Here is a 26,506-nt window from a genome sequence, read left to right as displayed (position 1 = left end):
TAAATATTAATGGAAAAATTGATTTATCATGCTTAATTGCTTGGATTGGGCCAATGGACCAGCTGCAGTTTAGTTTAATGTTTATTTTGATTTCAATATATAATGTACAATGTTTGTAATGCGCAATGTCACTATGATGAATGATTACTTACTTACTTACTATAATTAGTATCTAAACTAATAAGCAGTCTGTGCTATATGCCATATAAACCATTTTATTAGGTATTGTAAGCTTATAAGCCTTATATATCTTTCCTCTATTTGAGGAAGGTTTCCACTTCGATCAGCTCATTAATAAAATAATAAAATATGATTTTCATTCAGACTGCATGACTCTTAATATGTTTAGTCTTGAGAGTCTTCATCATTAAAATTATCCAAATTAAACAAACACCACTTCCCAATATTTTTAAGGATCATGAAGTATAGTTTTGAGCTGGAGTAATATTCTTCATTAAAACTCACTATCCTGATTGATGCCCGGGGATTATAATTAAGTTAGTAAAAATGGTCTCAGATTTAGAAATTTATGGGCTAGTGAAAAACTAGCAGGTTTTCACAAATTCCCGACTAATGAAAGAAATGAAAGCAATATGTGATCCTGTTGTAACAAGTCTATACTCTCTCAGACTCATCTGAGCTAAGAAGGGCTTGTGTGGCACAATGGTTTCAAATTTATTTACCTCTCTTTAATTGATACTGTGTTAAATTCTTAATTATTTCCCTTTATAATCAATAACCTTTAGACTACTCAACTCAATCAATCTCCACTATCTACAACCTTTACCTCCTATTATTAACTCACACTCTCTAAGTTACTCTAAATTTATTAATAAATGAATTAATTCTCTCAGTCAATAAAATTCTCTCTAAGTACCCCGAATCTTCTAAATTAATCTTTACTATCCCACATTTCCAGTTTAGCTGGAAATCTTCAATTTTTTTTTAAAGTTTAGCTAGTAAATCTTGAAATAAGACAAAATACAATTTCATAACTAAATGAAATGATTATCTCTCCTCAAATAAACAGGCAACAAATCTAAACTATCAGTCTGTCTCTAGTCACTGTCTCAGTGTCTGTATATAACCAACTTCTCCCACAATGCTTATGTTGGAAAAGTAAAACTTCAAAGTTTAAATTTCTAATTCTTAAAATTTCTCTTAGACCTACTGGATGAAAATTAAAAACCAATAATCTCCTAATAATTAAATTTCCTAATCACTAGTAAAATTCCTGAAAATTCCCAAATCTGAATTCCATTATAAAACAATAGCAAAATTTAGAAATCCTCAGCTAAATGTATAAATTAAAATTACCTAAAATCTAATGAAAAGAATTTCAAATAATTTAATTCATTTAATTCTCAAATTTATTACAAATTTACCAAAAATTCTAACAAACAGAAAATGTTAATAATGTCACTAAAATTGACCAAAACTTCCACAAATATTCCAAAAGTTCCCAAAAATGAGCTGGAAGTATCCCTGGCTCTTCTTTAATAAAATTAAAGTCATTTTTAAGTCTGAATTAAAAAACGCCCAACCTATGTTAACTTCTTACCACAAAAACCCAGAATTTCTAAATAAATGATCATAGCAGAAGAACAAAAATTCCTTGAATATCTTCTTTTTAAAAATAAAAATAAAAACATGACGTACAAGTTGGAAAACGTTGGAAATGTCAGAAGATGTTGGAGAATATCTCATGACATTTCCCATAAGTAGCAAAGTCCATAGAAAAATCTAATAACAGCATACAAAACATTATTCTGAATTTAAACTATGATATTACCAAATGCAAAACATTATTCTGATTTTAAACTATCACCAAATGCATTCCTAAATGGAAATAGGCTAATCATTGTCCATGACACTTATCAAACTTTTACGATCGGACTCGATCTCCTACCAAGTTTGTAAACAATTTACCAGTTTGCAACTGGACAATATAAACCATCGAAAATCAACTGAAAACAAGTTAAACTACAGGAAAACAAGAAATCTTCCAGGAAGTTATGGATTATCTACTACAGAATACCAGTTAAAAGTCCCTGGCAACTTTAGGCTAAAATTACTACAACTTTTCTGCTGATTCCTGCGTAACTCAAAACATGTGCACAAACTATTCCAACTAAACAAATACAAATCACTTAAAGTTAAACTTGTCAATAATCACCTATCAACTACATGTAAAGCATAACATATACATATTCCTTCAATGTCAAGTAAGTATGCACATATACAAGCTCACCTCAACATTCCTACACATGTCAACAATAATCAGGTTCAATAACTTTGCAACCAGTCTCTCAAATCTCTGGACTGTTACACTGTACTGCATAATTATAAATCTCCTGTGTCTAATTCACTTAGCAATATGACATGGCCGGTTTATTAAAAATTGTCTTTCTCTAACATCCAAATTTCCTTCCTCCCCCTTTTATTGTTTTTTGTTTTGTTTTTTTCTTTTTTGCTCATTTTTTTTTTTAGTGAATGAAATTGAGTATAATCTGTCCATGATCCTCTTGTAAATGAAGCTTCACCGACATAAAAATTATCTAACTAAAAGAAAATTGGCCAGATCTCCTCCCTTCTGAATCAAAAGTTTGTCCCCTTGGTATATATATGCAGATTATCCTATAATGTACACGGTATATAATTTCTGAATATCCATAGGAGAAGCATTAATTGCCTAATGACCAGTAAAAGAATGAATGCATGTATACTACATGTAGACCTATATAGTATATGATTTTTCTTTCAATATGAATTAATTCTTATTGACTATTACTGATTAAATTTATACAGTTAATTATATGACTTGAGAAGAAATTACAGAAAGAGAAAATACACAAAAGCAAAATGAAGAGAAAATTAGCATGAAATTTAAATGGAATAAAACAATACCAGAGTAATTTTGAAATTTCATATTTTCAAGGCTATATATAACAAATTGAAAGTACATAGAGGCCAACTCATATTAATATTTTTTTTATAGTATTATACTATAGTGGTATACTAGCTAGCCAATATGACTTAGACTGTAAGAAATGAAAAAAAAAACCAATTTGTAGAAGAAAAAAAATAATAATAAGGACAGCTGATTTACTCAATTCTATAAGATAACATTACTATGTGATAATTTCTGACTGACATCTAAGGTGTGTAATTTTTAGGTTAATGTTATTTTACACAAAAATCAAACTTAATTATTATGATATTACTAGTTTTGTTTATCAAAGATAGATAAAATAAATGTAACTATATATAATCTGACCTGATATAGAACAGTTACTAAAAATCCTCCAGCAATAATATTAATTGTTATGAAAACAACACTGATCACAATGAATAGTACACATACATTATAATTATTATTTGATAAATGGGTTTGTGTATAGTGTACATCATCAGGCACTGCATGAGTTTGTGTTTGCCAATCAGAGTGGGTCACAGGTAAATGATTTATGATAGGTAGCAGGTGGACAGTGTAGCATGCAATGCTGAAGTCAATTGATAATTTTTTAAAGAACATTGGACTATTAATCATAATTAAATATGGTAAGGAGCTGAAATTTTACACTTTAAGATTTGCATTTAATATATCCTTTGGGTCTCTTACACTGTGCTATGTATGTTTGACCCTTTGTTTCCAAAGCTTAAGGTCAATAGGAAACTTGGTTGCTGCGTGCCAAAGGTCAATTATATGTCAATAATGTAAAATTTCAGAAATATAAATGAATGATCATGTAGCCATAGTACCTTCTGTACCCTGGTTACATTCAGAATCCAGATAATATAATAATAAAAGTAGAATTTGTATTATTAAATAACCACTGTACCCACTGTAACCAGGTCACGTTAACAGTCCTTCAGAAATTTTCTACTTTCATTTTTCAATGGTTTTATACTGTAACCTTTTTGTAACCTTATTGCTAAAGGATAAATAGGGGATGTACCCTAGGGTACAAAAGTATGACCTCAAAACACAGTACCAATTTCTTGCCATATTTGGAAATATCGGGATATTTTGTCTCCCGGGCATTATCCTGTTATTCGCACCGCGGAGTGAATAATATTTGACGTTGTTGACGTTATGTTTTTCTACTTGCCTTTGAAAGAATATATATTTTAAGAAATTAGCCTTTATTCCGTCGTAATGTTTTCTTAGATTATCATATATTCTTAAACTCAAATTAAATGACATTTTTTCGTATTTTAAACCTCCCTTGAAAGAATATATATTTTAAGAAATTAGCGTTTATTTCGTCGGAATTCTTTTTAACCCCGATTAAATTTCAGTATTGAGTGAAATTTTAAATGTGAGATAATATAGAGCGTTTTTTCCGTGATTTTCTTTATTTCTTTTGCGTGAGGAAATAAATTTCATCAAGTTACTCTCTATATAATGTAACGGAATAAACCCTATTTTCATTAATAATTTCATGTTCATTCATTTCTCAGGGAATAAAGTGAAATATATTATATTTTCATGCTTGTTTTATTACGGAATAAACCATAATTATCTTCATGTTTTATCTATTGTTTGTTTACACGTTAATTTAAAACTGAGGAAATTAATAATGTACTCAACTGTATAATATATTTTATGTTTATTTATACACCTGTAACGGAATAAACCATATTTTCATGCCATTTCAATTAAAATTTCTTTTAGGTAAGGAAGCCATGCGTTTGCAGAGACACAGTCCTGTATATTTTTGTGAATTTACAAAACACATTATGTCATTTGAACAGGGAATACATCTCTGTACATACATGATATCATTTCTTCGATCTTTACTGTATCTGATCTTTAAATTCAATGCCATAACAACAATTAAAGAAAAATACGCTTTCACATTTACTCCTAACAATAGGAACAATGACTAACAGATGCATGAATAGCGTTCACCTATGGTCCAGTTAACACTGCTAAACAATTGAGAATGGCGTTTGTAAAAAATCTACCTCTGTTCATTCGCACCGGTGCAAATCTACCTCTGTTCATTCGCACCGGTGCGAATAAGTATAACTCTATTTTCATCCATAAAATGCCTTTTCATCATGAATATCCCCCCCCCCCAAAAAAAATCCAGAGAACTTCAGCTTGAAAATGGAAATTAAGATTGTCTGTATATATATACTCCTGTTATTCGCACCGGTGCGAATAAGTATGGCCCTATGTCCTTTCATAAAATGCCAATTTTAGAGGGAATATCCCCCCAAAAACTCCAAGCCCCATTTTTTATATACTCTCCCCCAAAGAAACCCTTTTCCCGAGAAGTCTTCCCTTTCCAGAGCATTTTAGCTTGAAAATGGAAAGATCGTCGGTATATATATACTCCTGTTATTGTCCTTTCATAAAATGCCAATTTTAGAGGGAATATCCCCCCAAAAACTCCAAGCCCCATTTTTTATATACTCTCCCCCAAAGAAACCCTTTTCCCAGGAAGTCTTCCCTTTCCAGAGCATTTTAGCTTGAAAATGGAAAGATCGTCGGTATATATATACTCCTGTTATTCGCACCGGTGCGAATAAGTATGGCCCTATGTCCTTTCATAAAATGCCAATTTTAGAGGGAATATCCCCCCAAAAATTCCAAGCCCCATTTTTTATATACTCTCCCCCAAAGAAACCCTTTTCCCGGGAAGTCTTCCCTTTCCAGAGCATTTTAGCTTGAAAATGGAAAGATCGTCGGTATATATATACTCCTGTTATTCGCACCGGTGCGAATAAGTATGGCCCTATGTCCTTTCATAAAATGCCAATTTTAGAGGGAATATCCCCCCAAAAACTCCAAGCCCCATTTTTTATATACTCTCCCCCAAAGAAACCCTTTTCCCGGGAAGTCTTCCCTTTCCAGAGCATTTTAGCTTGAAATTGGAAAGATCGTCGGTATATATATACTCCTGTTATTCGCACCGGTGCGAATAAGTATGGCCCTATGTCCTTTCATAAAATGCCAATTTTAGAGGGAATATCCCCCCAAAAACTCCAAGCCCCATTTTTTATATACTCTCCCCCAAAGAAACCCTTTTCCCGGGAAGTCTTCCCTTTCCAGAGCATTTTAGCTTGAAATTGGAAAGATCGTTGGTATATATATACTCCTGTTATTCGCACCGGTGCGAATAAGTATGGCCCTATGTCCTTTCATAAAATGCCAATTTTAGAGTGAATATCCCCCCAAAAACTCCAAGCCCCATTTTTTATATACTCTCCCCCAAAGAAACCCTTTTCCCGAGAAGTCTTCCCTTTCCAGAGCATTTTAGCTTGAAAATGGAAAGATCGTCTGTATATATATACTCCTGTTATTCGCACCGGTGCGAATAAGTATGGCCCTATGTCCTTTCATAAAATGCCAATTTTAGAGTGAATATTCCCCAAAAAACTCCAAGCCCCATTTTTTATGTACTCTCCCCAAAAGAAACCCTTTTCCCGGGAAGTCTTCCCTTTCCAGAGCATTTTAGCTTGAAAATGGAAAGATCGTCTGTATATATATATACTCCTGTTATTCGCACCGGTGCGAATAAGTATGGCCCTTTGTCCTTGCATAAAATGTTTATGCACACGGGCAAACTTTCAAATTTCATTTATAAATTTCTTATTTTATATTGTGAAGATAAAATATAAAAAAACGCTTGAAATTTGTATGTTTATTATGTAGGCTACATATAGATTCAGTCCTGAACTCTTGATTTCCCTTTCCAGTATTTAGTAGCACCTCCACCTATAAAACTCTCAAATACTGACCTCACATCGACCAATGGTTTTCATTTGACATAACGTCAATAACGTCAAATATTATTCACCCCGCGGAGCGAATAACAGGATAATGCCGTCTCCCGCCGGAAGAATCACATGTATGCATTATTCGTAATAATATCAGGTCCGACAAAATCTCCTCATTTAGCTATACAAAATTAAATAAGGCAAAGCTTAATTAAGCTATTTTAATAGCTTGCCATCTTCGCTAGCCAAAGGTTTTTGATACGCTACTCTCCTCTTAAACCCTGCTTATGAGGAGAGTATCGTATCAGAAACCCTTGGCTAGCGAAGATGATAGCTTGCTAGCAATTTTATTTCAATATTATTTTATCTTTAAAAAGGCCGAGGCTATCCGCACGACGGTCGTGCCGATTACCGAAGTTATCCGCCCGACGGTCGTGCTAATTACGGAAGCTATTCGCACGAAAGACTTTGAAACAATTTTATATTTGTTTTTTGTTTACAACTTTATATTTATATAATTAATATTTGTATATACTTTATTTATTTAAATAAATTTTTAATCGGTGCTTTGCTATTGTATGTAGAATTTTACATATTAGACGGACACAAAAAGTGAACTTATTCCTTACCATGCTTACTCTTCCGAAATTCCTAGCTTATTCAAAGGCTAGAGTGTTTGCCACGGCATACTAGTAATTACGATTACGATTTTTCAAAAAGAAAAACAACGGCCTTTTTTCGAAATACGACACTCAAATTTCAATATTATATATTAGAAAAAAAAAGCTTCTGGACAGTCCGACACTGACGGTTAATTCACTCCAATTTGTGCAAGTAGTGCCATTTAAAAAAATAAAGGGTTTCTTCTTTAAAATCCTCTGGAATGTAACAAATTTTCCTGAGATTCAGAATATTTTTAGACTTGATTGAATTGTTCTAGCTCTGTGCCAAATTTCAAGTGAGTTGAGGCAGTTAAATTCTTTAAATTAATTTTTATGTTATAAAGGAATATATTATAGCGAAATAATTGGTAATCTGTGTCCTATGATACATGTACTGTACACGTGAATTATTATATCGGAATCCAAGATTACGGTCTCAGTATTGTAATAAAGTGGACTAAATGTGAATCTATCCCATGCTTTTGTTTTCAAATATTTACATTTACATCTCTGAAATTAAATTCAGTGTCTTTTTGTCTTTTCTTTCATGGACATGGATTATATCGTATCATATTGATTTTGAAGAATTTTTGAATGAATTTAAATGGTTCCTAACTGTATATTTGAAAAAACTCCAAACAAGTTTGATCAACGTACTTAAATTAGAAAACGTTTAGACGAAACCTTGTATATGTTCACTATCAAAGTATATACATGTAACATTGTATAAATTAACTAAAAAAAATCCTCTGTGAATATATTAGAAATTAATTGATTTACTACTTAAAATAAAATTTATTTTTAAATAAAATAAATGGGAAAAATACGACAGAATATTTAAATCATTTTATAATATATATGTGAAGTAATGTAAACGTTATTTTTTCCACGGGGTCACAATTCCACGGAATCACAAAGAACTGCGAACGATAGTATTGTTCTGCCGCCTCAAGTCAAATTTCAAAAGTTAACATATTTGAATGATTTTTCATATCTAATATAGGTATTTAAATATGTGAATTTTCATAAAACATAACTTATTTGGGAAAACAAAGAGAGATAACTCTTTAAATTTGGTAAAATCAGCGTTTTTCACTACAGAAATCAACGGAAAACATTTTAAAAACATCTCTCTCTCTCTCTCTCCCCCCGTGAAACAAAAATTCCTTTTTATAGGTTTTATGAATTGTTATTTCACAAACCCCCCTTTTGAATAAGAGTCGTAAATAAGAGCACTTAAGTTTTTGGCCCTGGTTTTAAAATTATTAATCAATTAATAATAAACTCTTCTTTGCATTCAAATAGGTTTTAATGGCCAAACTGCCATTTATATTGAATTAAATGGGTGCAAAATGTAGGCGGGAATTTCGAGTTAGCGTGCGTGGTTCTTCTGTTCAATTCGCGGACAGAAAATTATCCGAATTTTTTATTGCCTTTGCACGTCTTAAAGATTTTTAAACTTATACGCTGTGATATATTTTTTCACATATAGCGTTATTAATTAATCCCACGAGAAAAAAGTACGTCTACAGTAGCTGGAATGAGAGAGAGAGAGACTTAGAGAGAGAGATTATTAAGCCATCCAGAAAAATGGAAAATTATTGAAAGAGAATATAAACACATAAAAACGAAAGAAAATTATTGAAAATAAATATATCTATATTTTTTTTTTATATATATTTCCAGTCAAAATAATGTTAGAAGTACGTTACATTTACCCAAGAGATGATGATAAAGGACGAATTAAAAAATAGTTCTTATTATACTGTGTCACGACGATTCACGAAGAAAATTCAACGTTAGCAAATTTTGCTTAACTGAACGTTAGATGCATCCCTTTTCCTTTGGATTAAATTTTTGGTGAAAAGTTTACGTTGGTTATTGTATATAATTCTAGTTATCTCTCTTGTGTCGTGCGGATAAGAACTGTTATTAGCACGACCGTCGTGCGAATAACGAAAATAATCGGCACGACCGTCGTGCCGATAGACATTTCCCTTTAAAAATGTCAAAAATATAAATAAATCAAATAAAAATTGCATACAGTCAAATGCCACAATGCATCAAGTTACTTTAAAGCTCCCCAAGTTGAGACATACCTTGGGATAAAATGCATCTTTCTCTGAGCTTCCAAACACCTTATTTTCAATTATATCTAATCTGTTCTCTAGCGCATCTAATTCATGGTCAGCCATGTTGAATTGAAAGGGCTAATACCTGTAAATAGTCATAAAAGACTTCGCAAAAGTATTTTTTAAAAAACGTACAACTCTACTTTGAAAACACATATTTTTCAAAATCCCAGTAGTTTTTTCTACCTAAATTAATTTTTCATAAGTACTGAAAGTTAAAAAAAAAAAGGAAATATAAAACCGAACCCGATGATATCTAAAATATTCCGAATTTCCCCTCTTCTAATCCCGGAAAAGGAAGCACGAGGTACACGTCACAACATTGACTATAGTGACAGGCAAAGACGCCAAAGTTGATTTAAAGAAGAATGAAGCTTAACACACGCTACTTGGTTTTGTTGGGTTTCCTAGCTCTGTTTTCACTTTCTTTGGCTGTAGAATCAAGCAACGAGGAAGAGAAGGTTGATCAAGAAAAAGTAGATTATGCGAAAGGTTCAGTTTGTGGATATTGTGAATACTGCAAGGTAGGACAAAGTTTGTGAAACGCAGAGGAACCAGGAAACAATTTGTGATTTAAAGCATTTAAGTCTGTATAAACGGAATTTTTCAAATTAAAAGAATAGTTTAATTGTTACAGTTTTTATGTGAAATGGTGAAGTCACTGTCTAAATGGAATGCAAACTTTTAAACTTTAAATTATAAATTAAATTATAAATATGTAAGCTAAGAAGATAAAAAAGAAAAAGAAAAATCCTTTTCAGTTCTGCAAGCTGTGTGATAAAGACTGCCCATGTGAAACTAGTCCATCAAAGCCCAACTGTAAAATGTGCAAGGTAAGTTGCAGATAGTTTTGTAGGTGATTTTAGGGCTGTACTGTTCAAGATTGTAGTAGTTCTACATAGCTCCTTATAGAATCTTTTAGTACAAGAGTTAACGTCGCAGCTATTGTAGAAAAAAAATTACATAACCTGTTTATGCGGGTTATGTATTTCTTCTGCAGCAGCTGCGATATGTTAATTCCCGTACTAACAACCGAGGAAAGCATTTTATTGTTTAATACAACCTAGATATCTAACATGTCTAACTTAACAGGTAGGCTAGATTCTATGAACAGGAAAACAGCCCTGGAATTTAAAAAGGGGTGTTTTGAAAATAAATAAATGAATTATATAATATTTAATAAATAATGTGAAGAAAAATACTCGAGTATTGAATGTTTAAATAGAATTAAGAGGGGTGATCACAAAGTTTCTGGGGTACGTTATACAAAAGAAATTACAACTAAGACCAAAATTATATTCTGCTGTTAATTTTTTTACTTTTTAATTTACATTATATTGACTATTGGAATCACAGGTACTTGACGTTTTAAACCTTTCTCTTTAATGATAAAAATATCCCCATACTATAATAATAACAAGGTACGTCACGGTCGCCATCTTGAATTTTTCAGGTCAACTACATCGCCTCGATTTTTTGTCTACAACATGTTTAAAATCAACAGACACAACCACCAACGTTAATTACTTACTTTAGATATGTCTCAACTTTCGGGTTATTCCACTGAAATCACGTAACATCCATTCTATTTATTCAAATATCGCTCCAAACTCAGTCTACTGCTTCCGATTCAGTAAATCTTAGAAAAGGGAGGCCGGAAGTTGATGCTTTTATGTCATAATGCGGGATAGCCCTTTTCTGATTGGTCCTTATATTAACATGGAATAATAATGAACTGAAAAACACGTTCGTATGGGGAAAAGAATGAAATCTGAGCACATCACATTTTATATTTACTTATTATATTGACACGTATTCATATATATATTTGCACATAATTGGTTTCAGACTACATGCTGTGTACTTTTTACATTAACATTGGAGTAGTCCCACACTTAATTAAAAAAAAGATGGGGGGGGGTCCAAGAATTACTGTAATATACAAGAAAGGAGATGTCTATGAGAATCGTCAAAAACTTTTAAAAAGGGTTTGAATGGAGTAAATCAAAACATAATAATGAAAAGGAGGAAAAAATACCAGACGCAGAGCTCAAACATGATGCTTTTGCTTCATGATACTTTTGCTCGCCTCTCTTCTGAAATTTCTAATAGACTCGTAATACATATATTTCACCTAAAGGAAGGTGGAATGAGGGTTCAGACATAAGCACTAGCTCATCTGATATTAAAAGGTCTTTTATACGTTATATATTTAAATTCAGCGGTGGAAAATTATTTTAAAAAAGGGGGGGGGGATTCACTTATGACTGACTGACTATTTATTTTTAATTTTTTCAAATTATTTTTTATTTATTTATTTATTTTGCGTGTTTTTTTTATTCTACCCCCCCCCCCCCCCCCCGAAAAAAAAGATGCTACGTGCCTCAATCACTTTGCATAATATATCTGCCTGTTTTTTGAGTAATGACCTACAGGTGGTATGGGTTCCAAGTGTCTGCTTTCACGAAATCCTGTCAACAAATAACAGCAATGGCGGACTGGAACTAAAGCGACTCTGCTGTAAACCCATTATCCTTCATAACTGTTACAATCCTTTTATTTAACCTAAGAACAGTCTACCTTCGTTTCATAAGAAATATTTTTTCCAGTACCTGCTTACTTAGAAGAATACAACTTTGCCGATCTCTTTAAAGAATTAAAAAAAAAAACCAAAAAAAAAAAAAACCCGCGCACCACAGGTACTTGGTATACCCCCCCCCCCATTTATTTTAATCCGGGATCTCTCTTTTTTTTTCTAATGCTAGTACATTGTATGCATCACATGTTATTGATGTTGTAACCCTTTCTCCTCTATTAGTTATTTGAAAATAAATGTATCTCGCTTTTGACTGATACATGTATAGTTGAAACAAGCCTTTTACAAAAAATTTCAACGAGGATGAAAACTCAATAACATGTATTAAATAAACAAAACACACCAATGGGAAAAAATGTGTTAATTCCAGATAACAGAAACAACTCTAAGTGGATGATATCTCTGAAAAGCGTGTAATAGTTGTTTTAAAAAGCACATGCTGTCTCTGCCGGACTTTTCCCGCGAAATGTCATTTTTCTTTTAACCAATCAAATATAACTGAAGGGTATTCTCATTTACATAAAAGCATCAACTTCCGGCCTCCCTTTTCTAAGATTTACGAATCGGAAGCAGTAGACTGAGTTTGGAGTGATATTTGAATAATTAGAATGGATGTTACATGATTTCAGTGGAATAACCCGAAAGTTGAGACATATCTAAAGTAAGTAATTAACGATGGTGGTTGTGTCTGTTGATTTTAAACATGTTGTAGACAAAAAATCGAGGCGATGTAGTTGACCTGAAAAATTCAAGATGGCGACCGTGACGTACCTTGTTATTATTATAGTATGGGGATATTTTTATCATTAAAGAGAACGGTTTAAAACGTCAAGTACCTGTGATTGGAATGACTGTTTTGCATAACTGACACACCCTCAGTTTATTTTAGGTAACATAAAGTAAACATGCAAGAAAAAAGTTTTCACAAAAATCTCATTTTCTAGTAAATTTTCAAGAAAGCAGATATAAATGGACACATAGAGCTGTTATATAATGTTTTAAATATTTATGCCCCTCTTCGAAGAATTGCTTTGCTGCTGTCTGTTGGTCATTCTGATGGTCTGTTCGTCTGTCAGTACACCAACAGTTTCTGTTCATTTTCTTCGCAGAGGTTGCACATACTTGTATAAAATTTGGTATACAGATTTATCATAAAAATATCTAGGTCAAGTTCTGTTTTGGGTACGATCGAGCAATTTTTGACAGAGTTATGCACCTAAGACTTAGAAAAATTCCAATTATTTGCAGTTTCCATTCATTTTCTTTGCAGAGGTATACAGATTTATCATAAAAATATCTAGGTCAAGTTCTGTTTTATGTACAATCGAGTAATTTTTTTTGTTTTATAAACAGATCTTGTTCACTTTATTTTGAGTATCTTTAATGATTAAACAGTAATATGATTAGAAAAAATGATGCCATGCAGAAAGCTAAGTGTATTCCTGCAATTTTATACAGGTTTGTTTGTAACTCATAGAATGTCGATCAGAATGTTAAATATGTTAAATCAAGCAGGGGAAGAAAAAATCTGTGTCCAAATCTTTAGTTTTTAAGTCGGATAAGTGGTTCAGGGATGAACGGAAAAACAGTGTAATTAAATGGATGATCGGGACATTAAAAAGTTGTGATGGGAAAAGTAGTATCAGCTGTCTTGTTGAGGAGAATGTTACCCAGACCTTGTGATTTTTCCCTTCTAATGCAATTTCTATTTTCACATGATTGAAGATTTGCAATCTTTGTGAATTAGATAAGCAGTAAAAGATGTCTTTTTATCCTATGACCCGGAATGGATGTATCGTCACCAGAGATGAAGCGAAAAGAGTTGGGAATGTTTTGTTAAAAAAAATGTTTATTATGTGCCTCATGGTGAGATGTGCCGGGTTGCAACGCCTTTGATTTTTACAATATTATTTTTGTTTTATTTCTTGATTTACGATGAAATTTTGTATGCTGGTTAAACATATATTTATATATTGTCAAAATAAAAATCATTAAAATTAAAAGCATAATGAAAATTTTATTACACCAGTCCACAAAGTTTTTGATCCTGCACCCCTAGTACTTCAAAGGAGAATTTGATTTTTCCTTAAAAGATCATCACTGTTAACAAAGCTGCATGTTAATCTGTTTTCTAATTTGTGACATATATGTATTCACCCTCTAAATGATTAATGGATTTTTGGAAAATTAAACCTTTTTTTTTTGTGTTCCAGTACTGTAAATTCTGTTACCTGTGTTCGGGAGTATGTGATACAATTTGCCAGCCAGGTAGTACATGATATTCATGCACAAAAGATATAAAGCTTCCAATAACTTGTAATGAATGTTTGTTTAACATATTTTCAATAAATACAAGATTAGTCTCTAAACATCCAAGTGCTTGATTTTTTAAGCCCCATGTCAGGCATACACTTACAATACACGTTTATGTTTAGGTGGTGTTATAGACAAAGTTTCTGCTGCTATTGTCAAGTAAGTGTCATTATATATACAGTGAAACTTGTCTAATCCGGATGTTGTGTAATCCAAAATCTTGCTTAATACAATGTTAACTTTATGTCCATTTCAGTAAATTTATTTGTTTAAAATGTTGTCTAATCCGTGTTGTGTAATCCAGTCATTTTCTTTGGAACCAGTAGTGTCCGGATTAGACAAGTTTTACTGTATATATATATATATGTCATGAAATTCTTTTCATTTGATGTACAAAACTAAGTACGAGGGATGTCCGGTAAAATCGTGGACAAAGCGTTTTTATCAAAAAATAATGAACGCACTAAGCTGAAATTTTCAGCTAAATGTTTATTTATCATATTTAAGTGCATCTTAATTGTTTTGATAAAATATAGACAAAAATAAAGATTTTATGCTTGAATGTGCACAGGGTTCAGTCCTATGGCACACGATCAAAAAACCAGGGTTTCATTAGAGAATACGTGAGTATTATTTCGAAATAAAAGTATTAAATATATATATTAAATATAGATAAGATTTGGGTAAAAATTATCCTGTTTTTAATCCACTGTCTTTTATGTTGTCTTTTGGAAAATTTCAAGGCATTTGCTTAATTTTTGGCAGTTTCCTGAACATTTGAAATGTGAAAATGGTATAAGCACAATGCGTGAAAAATGTCGACGTTTGATGATGTTACAGCGCACCGGAGAGCAGTTCAGTTTGATTCAAATGTAGTAATGACACCCTAAGAGACTTGAAATGACTACAGAAGAAAAAATATATATAAATATCAATAGATCTTTAGTATCCAAGTGAAATGGGAGTTTTCTAAGCGAAATCTTTCTGATTGAGTCCCCGGTAGAATAAAACATATGGACAAACAGCTACTGGGAATAGCAAAAGACACTGTCACTGTAAAACCGTCGATATAAGATAGCATATTTACTTGAATGAGAGTGAGAGTACTGTCCATAACTAACTAATAAATCTTATTATAAGAAGGTCCCATGTGTGTGCGAGATTGGTTCCTTGACTGTTTATGGAGGAATAAAGGGAAACTTAAGTATGTGCATCAATGAAATTCCCAAATTTAAGTGGGGCTTATCCAACTTTTTTTTAGCAAAGAGGAAACGTAACACTGCTATAGACACTTTGACCTTATCATCCATGCGCCGTAAGGCGATACCACACATAACATAAAATCTCATAATTTGTTTATTATGTATATATCTATTTGAAATTTGATATGTATATTGATGAAAAATATACTAAAGAGTAGTAAAATTTTTAGAACACAGTGATGATTATTTTTCATTCTAGACAACTTGTCCACGATTTTACCAGACAACCCTCGTAATAAATGGCTTCCAGAGAATTATGTCCAAGAACATACTCTAACTATTCATGATAATATGACACACAGTTGAACTTTGGTATCTCGAACACTGAATCTCAAATACCATGGTTTGGAAGTCTCAACCACTTTTTCTTTAAGTATTTCACCCTCGATATCTCGAATCCTTGGATATTTCGAAGTTTTTTCTCAGTCCCATTGAGTTCGAGATAACGAGGTTTGACTGTATATACTCAATTTTACCCAGTTCAAAATTTTGGTACTTTATTTTAGTGCTTTTTGGAGGACTTAAGTAACTGTAAACTTAATACGTAAAGTAATACTTTTCCAGTGCTCTCCCGTCCCATGACCCAGAGGAGATTAATAAGGACATTAAATCTGTAGATGATTGGATGAAGAAAAACAAAGATGAACTTTGATGACATGAAGATAGATAGGATACTCAACCATTCCACCCCAACTGTGTTACTTCATCCCCATTCTGAATGTTGATCAAGTTCATGTGTGATTGTAAGGTTAATTTCCTATTATTGTCATGTTTTAGCAAATTTTATACAAGATTATTTATGTATGCATGCTTACATATTTACACTAGAAAGCCTATGAACAAGTGTCAGCAGTAATGTACTGTATATTAAGTATTCAAATTTGTATAAAAACAAACATTTATATATATTGTTTATATCTTACCCTAACATCCAGAAACTTTTTCATTACATGTACATTGTGTAGGAAAAAATCCTTATAGTGTTTTGTGTAGAGAGGAAATATACTTACTTGAGTTCATTTATAAAACATATCATTTTTTAGTCATGAAAACCATAGAACAAATGTGATACAAAACTGACATAATGCTGAAAGTCACAGAGCATTTTTATATAATGACCAATGGGATTTTTAATATTAGATGTGAAATATTGTCAAGTATAGACATGATTCATCCATACATTAGTTCAGAATGCAAATTATGGCAGTCTACTGAAACTTAAGATAGGAGTGTGTATGATTGGTTTAGAATAATAATTGTTTTTTACAATGCTGTTGTGAAATGATAAAAAATATGAGTTTACAATCAATTCTGTATTGTCTGGTATATTAGTACATGTTTAATTTATTGTAAAATTTCTATATTTTCTATTCATTATGTGTTTAGATGTCCCTTTTTTTTATACCAGAGAACAAATAAAAACTGTCTTTGAAGTTGCTATAGTTGTTGTTGACCATTAAATCTTGTATGCCACAAATTAAAGTCGGGGGGGGGGGGGGTAGATTATTGATGGTTGTACATATATGTGTAATTTAAAATTAGGTTGTATATATAAGTAAATAGATGAAATGACAATTAAAACACAGCTTGGCTGCTGGGTTTGTAGAATTTTATGTATTTTCTGTGGAATATAACGCAACATACCTGTATAATGAAAGAAAAGGTGATTTGAAAAATAAAACCAGATAATTAATATAATTAATAAACATCTTCTCACCTCGCTCACACTATTATGTGGACCATTTATATTTATAAATTTGGATAATTTAGAAATTACTTGATATAAATAAAATGATCAGAAAGATATTCAGAATAGTAATTGAATACTAAGAGATAATTTGACAATTATTTCTTACCCTATAATCCCTGACTATGTGACCATAATTATTGTAAGATAAATTTGTTTTGGGGAGGAAACGTCTTCTCTCCCCAAAGTCAAAGGTTGGAGTGCGGGAGAATGCTGCAAATCTGCAAGGAACAGAAAAGAAACCGACCACTCATACCCTTACTCGCACCAGGGACCTATATACTAACAGTATATAGGTCCCTGCTCGCACTGACCACTCACCTGTATGAATGAATATGGCAGTGAACGAACATAGTAAATTCTGTAGTGACAACAGAATTCACTAGTTACTGTAATAATACAAGCATTCTGAGAGTATTGCATTAGCAATACTAGTACCTTACCAGCAAGTGTAATCTGGTTCCCGTTCAAAACTGAAAGGTCATAATTCCGTAAAAAATCAAAGAAGCGGAACGAATTGCAAAACTTGATCTGTAACCATCAAGATACACTCACATACCAAAAAACAGCTCATATCTGCAAGCGTTTAGAAAAAAAAAGTGTGGAAACCAAGTGGGACAGATAGAGGGACAGCTACACAGACAGACAGACGCAGAGGAAACCTACAGTCCCCTCCGGTTTCACTGGTCTGAGGAAAATATATGAAAATGATAAAAAAAAAAATATATTTCACCCTGTTACACACACACACACATATATATATAATTTAAGCATCATTTGATTGGATAAAAAAAATAGAATATATTGTATAACCTGGGTTGCCTACGTCACAATGACTTACGTCAAAAACGTATCAATCCGCTTGACGTTACATTTAAAATACACTTGTACCTACAATTTGAAGGAGAAATTGTCTTATTTTTTTTTTTTACACTTAACGAGGTTCGCTCCTGAGCTTTTGAGCAAATTTTTATCTTAACCTGTATTTCAAAAATTCTGCATAATGTTTTAATTCTTACAATAAATTTGGATTCTACAATGCCAATTTAACTATATTCAGTTAAAACTCCATGATTAAATTCCATACTAAAAGCATTAAGTGGGGAACTATATTTTGTGGCGGAAGGTTTTTTAGAAGAAAATGATCATTTTTTCTCTTTCGAAGTATATAAAGTATGCTAAGTTTGGATTCCTATTTTTACATGCAGTCTGCACACATAGTTATTTTGTGCAGTGGACTGTTTTATATTGGTCCTAAATTATCTATTAAATAAACTGTCATGAATTCTATCAGCATATATGATAAATATAGCAAATATATTGTGAACATGAAGAAAAAAATAGCCCTAATTTAAGCTTAAAATTAGCACTGTTTTAGTAATATCTGAAAATTAACATCACAGACCCCCACTTTTGATTTTCTTTTCTGAATATATACGATACCTTTTACCATTCTTCTTAAATTCAATAAAATGTCATTACTTTCAAATGATTTTTTTGCTTGTTAAATTTTTAATGCCAGAAAAATGAAAATGTTTGAGTGCAAAAAGGTCAAATAATTGAACATGCGGAGTAATTTGAAAATTTCTTCGTTGTCACAAATTTTAATGTGTCTATTTAAGATGAAATAAGACTGTTTTTGTCCCCATTATTTATTTGAACAAAATTATTGCAGTAGAAACTTTAAAAATTGATTTATGTGTAAGACGTATTTACAGTGCAAAAAGGTCAAACTAAATGCTCTGTAGTGCCAAAAGAAGCGCATTGACCCCCATTTTTTGTTTTGATTTTTAATAAAGCTATGTGTATAAGTTCTAAAAATATACTTGATAAAAAATTCTCATTACTTTTGATGGCAGGATCCAACCTCCTTAATGATGGAAAATTAAATTATAAGGAATGAATTTAACCGTTTTTTTTTTTTTAAGGAGAAATTGTCTTTTTTTTTTTTACACTTAATGATAGAAAATTAAATTATATTCAGGAATGAATTTAACCACTTTGTGGTTTATAAAGCGTAAACTACCCCAACCCAGGTTATACCAGTATAACTTGGGTAGCTATTAAATTCATTTAATTTAAGCTAATGTGCCCTCCCATGTCCTTTGAGCTCATAGGCCATAAATTGCATCTATACATGAGAGGACTTGCTTGCTTTTTAGCTCACCTGAGCCGAAGGCTCAAGTGAGCTTTTCTGATCTAAATTTGTCCGTTGTCTGTCGTCGTTGTCGTTGGCGTTGTGGTAAACTTTTCACATTTTCATCTTCTTCTCCAGAACTACTGGGCCAATTTCAATCAAACTTGGCACAAAGTATCCTTGGGTAAAGGGGATTCAAGTTTGTTTGAATGAAGGGCTACGCCCCCCCTCCAAGGGGAGATAATTACGAAATATCAAAAAATTAATGGCATTATTGAAAAATCTTCTTCTCAAGAACCAATGGGCCAGGAAAGATGAAACTCATGTGGAATTATTGTCAGGTAGTGTAGACTCAAATTTGTTCAAATCATGACCCCCGGGGGTAGGGTGGGGCCACAATGGAAGATTAAAGTTTTATTTAACATAGGGGTATATAGGAAAAATCTTCAAAAATCTTCTTCTCAAGAACAGCAAACTATGATTGGTAATATTTATATGGAACCATTCCAGGTGGTGTAGATTCAAATTTGTTCAAATCATGACCCCCGGGGGTTGGGTGGGGCCACAATGGACGATCAAAGTTTAACATAGTATATATATATAAGAAATATCTTCAAAAATCTTCTTCTCGAGAACAGCAAACTTATGATTGGTCATATTTATTTGGAAGCATCCTCAGGTAGTGTAGATTCAAGTTTGTTCAAATCATGACCCCTGGGGGTAGGGTGGGGCCACAATGGACAATCAAAGTTTTATGTAGCAATATATAGGAAAAATCTTCTTCTCAAGAACAGCAAAGCTGTGATTGGTCATATTTATATGGAAGCGTCCTTGGGTGGTGTAGATTCAAGTTTGTTCAAATCATGACCTCCAGGGGTAGGGTGGGGCCACAATGAAAGTTCAAACTTGTAGAGAAAAAAAGTCACAGTCAAATAATCATGTAAGCATCCTTAGTTAGTGTAGATTTAATTTTGTTCAAATCATACCCCCCACTCCCTTTTAGGGGTAGGTTGGGACCACTTATGCATTTAAGCTTTTCAATACTAAACAGATTTTTCCTCTTTTCCTAGCCACAGTGCTCAGGTGAGCGATGTGGCCCCTGGGCCTCTTGTTTTGTGAATTTAAAATCTTTTTTTATTTTAAATAAAGGCATGCAGAGCTTCGTGGGAAACCTGCACACAATACATGTAGTTCTTTTGTATATATTTCTAATGTTATGGTTTTTTAAGAAAATAAATTGTTTAGTTTGTTATATTGTCTATAGAAACAGTCTCATAGACATTGAGGGTAAGCTGAGCCATCTGCAAAACTGATCCACTCAATATTCATCTGTAGACAGTAACTATTTAAGGATTTATTTTCTTAAGGACAATTATGTGGGAGACATGTACAAAAGGACTGATTGATTTTTAATATTGAGATGTAAGGCATCAGCCATGTTGTCAGATATACATGTACATTCTTGTAATCTCCCCAGCCAGACATGGAAATATATAGCAGGCAGTTCCTTATCAGTTGTATAAAACAATAAAATTACTGACAGAAAAACATAGGTAATCAAAGATTACGAAGCTCACCTCGACTAATGTTATCTATAAGTAAGGCAAATTTCACATAATATTTTTTTCTAGTTAGGGAACATCCCAAGATCAATATCCTTGAAAGCTTGGTTTAAGTAGGACTTGTAGTTACTTGGAAATAGACCTGCTCAAAAAAACTTTTAACCTATTTAGTAATCAAGAAAATTTTGGTCAGTTCCAACATCCAAAGCAAGTCTGGAAGTTTTCATCCTTAGATGCACCATCCATGCAAGTTTAATCATAACAGGCCATAATATATAACTACACCAAAAAAATTACCCTGGTCACTCATCTGGATAATGTAGATCAGATTCAGAATCCAAAGCAAGTCTGGTAGTGTCCATCCCTAGATACATCATCCATGCTAATTTGGTTAAAATATGGCTAAAATTCACTCATGTAGAAAATCTAGATCAGATCCAGCATCCGAAGCAGGTTGGTTAGTGTCCATCCCTAGATGCATCATCCATGCAAGTTTGGTCCAAGTAGGGCTTATAGTTACTTGGGAATGGACCTGCTCCAAAAACATTAACCTGGTCACACATCTGGAAAATTTAGGTCAGATCCAGCATCGAAGCAAGTGTGGTAGTGCCCATCCCTAGATGCATCATCCATGCAAGTTTGGTCAAGGTAGGGTTTATAGTTACTTGGGAATGGACCTACTCCAAAAACTTTAACCTGGTCACTCATCTGGAAAATCTAGGTCAGACCCTGCATCCGAAGCATATGTGGTAGTGTCCATCCCTAGATGCATCATCCATGCAAGTTTGGTCAATGGGAGGGCTAATAGTTACTTGGGAATGGACCTGCTCCAAAAACTTTAACCTGGTCACTCATCTGGAAAATTTAGGTCAGATCCAGCATTGAAGCAAGTGTGGTAGTGTCCATCCCTAGATGCATCATCCATGCAAGTTTGGTCAAGGTAGGGCTTATAGTTACTTGGGAATGGACCTGCTCCAAAAACTTTAACCTGGTCACTCATCTGGAAAATCTCGGTCAGATCCAGCATCCGAAGCAAGTGTGGTAGTGTCCATCCCTAGATGCATCATCCATGCAAGTTTGGTCCAGGTAGGGCTTATAGTTACTTGGGAATGGACCTGCTCATAAACTTTAACCTGGTCACTCATCTGGAAAATTTAGGTCAGATCCAACATCCGCAGCAAGTGTGGTAGTGTCCATCCCTAGATGCATCATCCATGCAAGTTTGGTCCAGGTAGAGCTAATAGTTACTTGGGAATGGGACTTGCTCCTAAAACTTTAACCGGGATGCCTACAGTATATCATAAGCTCATCTCGACTTCGTCGAGGTGAGCTAAAAAGCAATGTGTACCTCTGTCATGGTTAAAATATTCCCAAAAAGCAAGTCCCAAGGACTTGTCTGCAGACAAAACAATAGACACTATTTAACACTGTGATATTTATTGTTTTAACAGTTACAACAAAGAAATGATTAATAAGAGAAAACAAAACTAAAAGGTCTCAAAAAGCTGCTGTAAAACCGAAGTCATGTGTGATAAAAGCAATATTATTATTTACATGAAGCAATTTAATGGACACAATGTACCTACTGAATTTATACCCAAATTACCTTTGTACCAAATATCTAATGTCTAGTTGGTTATAAATGTAGGTATGTATGAAGTATGATACATGACCAGTTACACAGATTTGGGACTGTACTTTTTTATAGTTATGTTTAATGAAATATTGGCACTTAAGAAAATGCCGCCCAATGTAATTGTCATATACTGGAATTTTGAATAACAAGGAAAAATAATGAAGGAATCTTACAATTTTCTAGAATTATTAGACCACTAATGTGTCGAGAGATGGAAATTGTTCATATGTTACAGAAATTAGTATGGCACTACACAAGCGACTGCTGTCAATGTGTTACAGATCTAATACACTCTAAAATGTAATGCAGAGATGTCCATTGTATTTTTCATGTTTGTTGACCTTATGGTTGGAATGAATTCATCACTTGAAACTTCACTTCATTGAATCTGAGAGTCGGGGGGGGGGGGGGGGGGGGGGGGGGATATACTGTAATCTAGGGAGAATAAAACACATTTGCGATGCTGATGGAAAATGATGAAATGCATTTAGGACTTCTGAGTTCAGTCTGACTGGAATTGTACATTCCTTGTTTGAGTGATGGTTCTAGTCTCTTAAAAGGCTTATGTATTAAAACCAAACAAAAGTCTATTTTAGTATATGAAGACTTCAAACATTTCAAGTAAATTCTATTTATACAAAAAAAACATGAGGCCCATGGGCCACATCACTCACCTGAGCACCTTGGCTAGGCAAAAGCACAAATCAGTTCAGTATTGAAAAGATTACCAGGGGAGGGGGGGGGGGGCTTTAATTTTAAACTACCTGATGATGCTTCCATGTCAATATAACAAATGGCTTTGTTGTACTTGAGAAGATTTTAAAAAAATTTTCCCATATATTCCTTTGTAAAAATTTGATCCCCCATTGTGGCTCCTCCCTATCCCAGGGGTCATCATTTGAACAAACTTGAATCTACACTACATGAGGATGCTTCCATATCAATATGACTACACATAGCTTTTCTGTTCTTGAGAAGAAATATTTTTTCTATGTGTTCTTATGTAAAACTTTTGATCCCCCATTGGGCCCCACCCTACCCCCGGGGGTCATCAATTGAACAAAATTGAATTTACACTACCTGAGGATGCTTCCATATCAAAATGACTTTTATGATTTTCAGTTCTTGAGAAGAAGATATTTTTCTATATGTTTTCCTATGTAAAATTTTCGATCCCCCATCCCCCATTGTGGAATGACCCTATCCCCAGGGTCATCATTTTAACAAACTTGAATCTACACTACCTGAGGATGCTTCCATATCAAAATGACTAATCATGGCTTTGCAGTTCTTCAGAAGAAGATATTTTCCTATATATTTCTATTTAAGACTTTGATCCTTCATTGTGGCCCCACCCTACCCCCAGGGGTCATGAACAAAATAGAATCTACACTAACTGAGGATGCTTCCACATAAATATGATCAATCAGGGCTTTGCTGTTCCTGAGAAGAAGATTTTTAAAATTTTTCATATATATTTCTATGTAAAACTTTGATCCTCCATTGTGGCCCCGCCCTACCCCCGGGGGGTCATGATTTGAACAAAGTTAAATCTACACAACCTGAGGATGCTTCCATATAAATATGATCAATCAGGGCTTTGCTGTTCCTGAGAAGAAGATTTTTAAAATTTTTCCTTTATATTTCTATGTAAAACTTTGATCCTCCATTGTGGCCCTGCCCTACCCCCGGGGGTCATGATTTAAACAAACTTAAATCTACACAACCTGAGGATGCTTTCATATAAATATGACTCATCATGGCTTTGCTGTTCTTGAGAAGAAGATTTTTAAAGATTTTTCCAATATATTTCTATGTAAAACTTTGATCCTCCATTGTGGCCCTGCCCTAGCCCCGGGGGTCATGATTTGAACAAATTTGAATCTACACTACCTGAGGATGCTTTCACATGAGTTTCATCTTTCCTTGCCCTGTGGTTCTTGAGAAGAAGATTTTTAAAAGATGCTATTAACTTTTCACTTATTCTTTATTATCTCCCCTTGAAAGAGGGCGTGGCCCTTCATTTGAACAAACTTGAATCCCCTTCACCCAAGGATACTTTGTGGCAAGTTTGGTTGAAATTGGCCTGTGGTTCTTGAGAAGAAGTCGAAAATGTTAAAAGTTTACAGACAGACAGATGGACAGACAGACAGACGGACGCCGGACAAAAAGTGATCAGAAAGGCTCACTTGAGCATTCGGCTCAGGTGAGCTAAAAATTACCTCACGTGTCACATTTACATTGGATCTATCTACAAGAAAGATTAAATACTCACATAGACAGCTATCTTATACATGTATACTAGCTTTTTCCTCTGTTGGTCAAAAACATGTAAGCTATAGTTTCTGGGCAAAAATTAGCCCAAACACACAAATTAATATTTTGCATGAAGCACAGTTATTCAACAAGAATGTCCCTAAATACATGTAATTACTAAACTGAATACCGAGTTTATAAGAGAATTGAACACATACATTTGTCATCACTGAACAGACACTGTTCCTAACTCACTCAAACACATTTATCTTCTATTACCAAATGATATTGCACATACATAGTTTATTTCAGACTACTAATAAAACAAATGAAAGCCATGATTGAATCTACAAACCTTACAGTAAAACTCAGTTTTAGATAGTCCTGGGTACCTGTGGATTTTCTATGTTATAACAAAGTGATCAAGTTGGAAGTCCCAACAGCTCTTTTTTTTTATAAATGTATTTTAATGTCAATATCTAAAATCCTTGGATATCTCAAAGATTTTTCTCTGTTCCATTGAGTTTGAGATAACAAGGTATGACTGCACATAGGAATTTTGAAATCTCTTTTTCCCTCTGATGATCATCATATAAGTTCATTAAAATATTGATGTAAAACATATCATGGAGAACGAAAGTGTCCATATTGTAACTTAGAATTGTATAATTTCTTTTGAGAGTACACATGTAAATGTTATATGTCTAATTCTTTGGACTTTAAAGTCATTATAAAAGATGTATATTTTGTCATTCTTACCCTTAGTGGAGCTCAAAATTAATTCATTATACCTCTAAATTTGTTACATCAGAATTTGTTATAACTGTAAAATTTTATACGAAATTGTTAAGAATTTTACAGCCCCCCCCCCCCCCCCCCCAATTGCTATATCCATGTTCATATAAAGTTTTAGTTTATATCATCATATCCTGGTTGTAAACTATGACAAAGTACATTGTACTGATGTAATGAAAAAAATATGTAATGAATTAAATTCTCTCAGCCTCACAATTTTCTCACCAATGTTTTGTGCCTTTCTTAATGTCTAAAACCAATACAATAATGATTAAATGGCTTCTACAAAATAAAAATTATCATTCAAAAATTATAATAAAAAAAAACCTAAATGAAAACCATTCATTATTTCTTTCTTGCCACACTTAAAATACTGTAAGGAAAACAGACACTAAAAATATTGTCCCTCTATTACACCAAACACTGCCAATATAAAATACATGTATAAATAAATCCTCCTACAGAGGCTCACAAACAATAGTCTCAAGATTCTCAGGTTCTGTCCCATCGGAAAAATTGCTGCCCTTTGTGCTGTTTATTAACACATTTCTCAGGGTAGAGTTGCTTACAATGTAAAAACAAAAATTGTGCTTTATGGTAATGAACAACAGTTGATCTGTATCACTAAACTGCCTCTACCCTTTGTACGATTTTTCGAAATAGAATTACCTGGCAA

At 33.1% G+C, this 26,506-nt stretch overlaps 2 protein-coding genes across 3 annotated transcripts in view; one reads left to right on the top strand and one right to left on the bottom strand.

Moving 5' to 3' along the window:
* LOC133181787 (dynactin subunit 3-like) overlaps positions 1-9,613 on the bottom strand; it is a 31,473-nt gene extending 21,860 nt beyond the window's left edge. For both annotated transcript variants that reach the window (XM_061316380.1, XM_061316381.1), the window contains exon 1: positions 9,494-9,613. In XM_061316380.1, coding sequence (XP_061172364.1) covers positions 9,494-9,589 — 96 coding nt within the window. In that variant the 5' untranslated portion in view covers positions 9,590-9,613. The remainder of the gene's footprint in view (positions 1-9,493) is intronic.
* A 235-nt stretch (positions 9,614-9,848) lies between these two features.
* On the top strand, positions 9,849-17,135 carry LOC133183317 (sarcoplasmic reticulum histidine-rich calcium-binding protein-like). Its single transcript, XM_061318277.1, has 5 exons — positions 9,849-10,050; positions 10,288-10,359; positions 14,336-14,390; positions 14,558-14,594; positions 16,262-17,135. Exons 1-5 carry the CDS (start codon positions 9,895-9,897, stop codon positions 16,347-16,349), a joined length of 408 nt encoding a protein of 135 aa, XP_061174261.1. The 5' UTR covers positions 9,849-9,894; the 3' UTR covers positions 16,350-17,135.
* Positions 17,136-26,506: the final 9,371 nt, after the last annotated feature.

This window comes from Saccostrea echinata, unplaced genomic scaffold, assembly GCF_033153115.1.
Source record: "Saccostrea echinata isolate AGI-Se365-2 ecotype Australia unplaced genomic scaffold, CSIRO_AGI_Sech_v1 ptg000009l, whole genome shotgun sequence".
Taxonomy (NCBI): Eukaryota; Metazoa; Mollusca; class Bivalvia; order Ostreida; family Ostreidae; genus Saccostrea; species Saccostrea echinata.
This window is presented reverse-complemented; position numbering and strand designations above follow the sequence as displayed.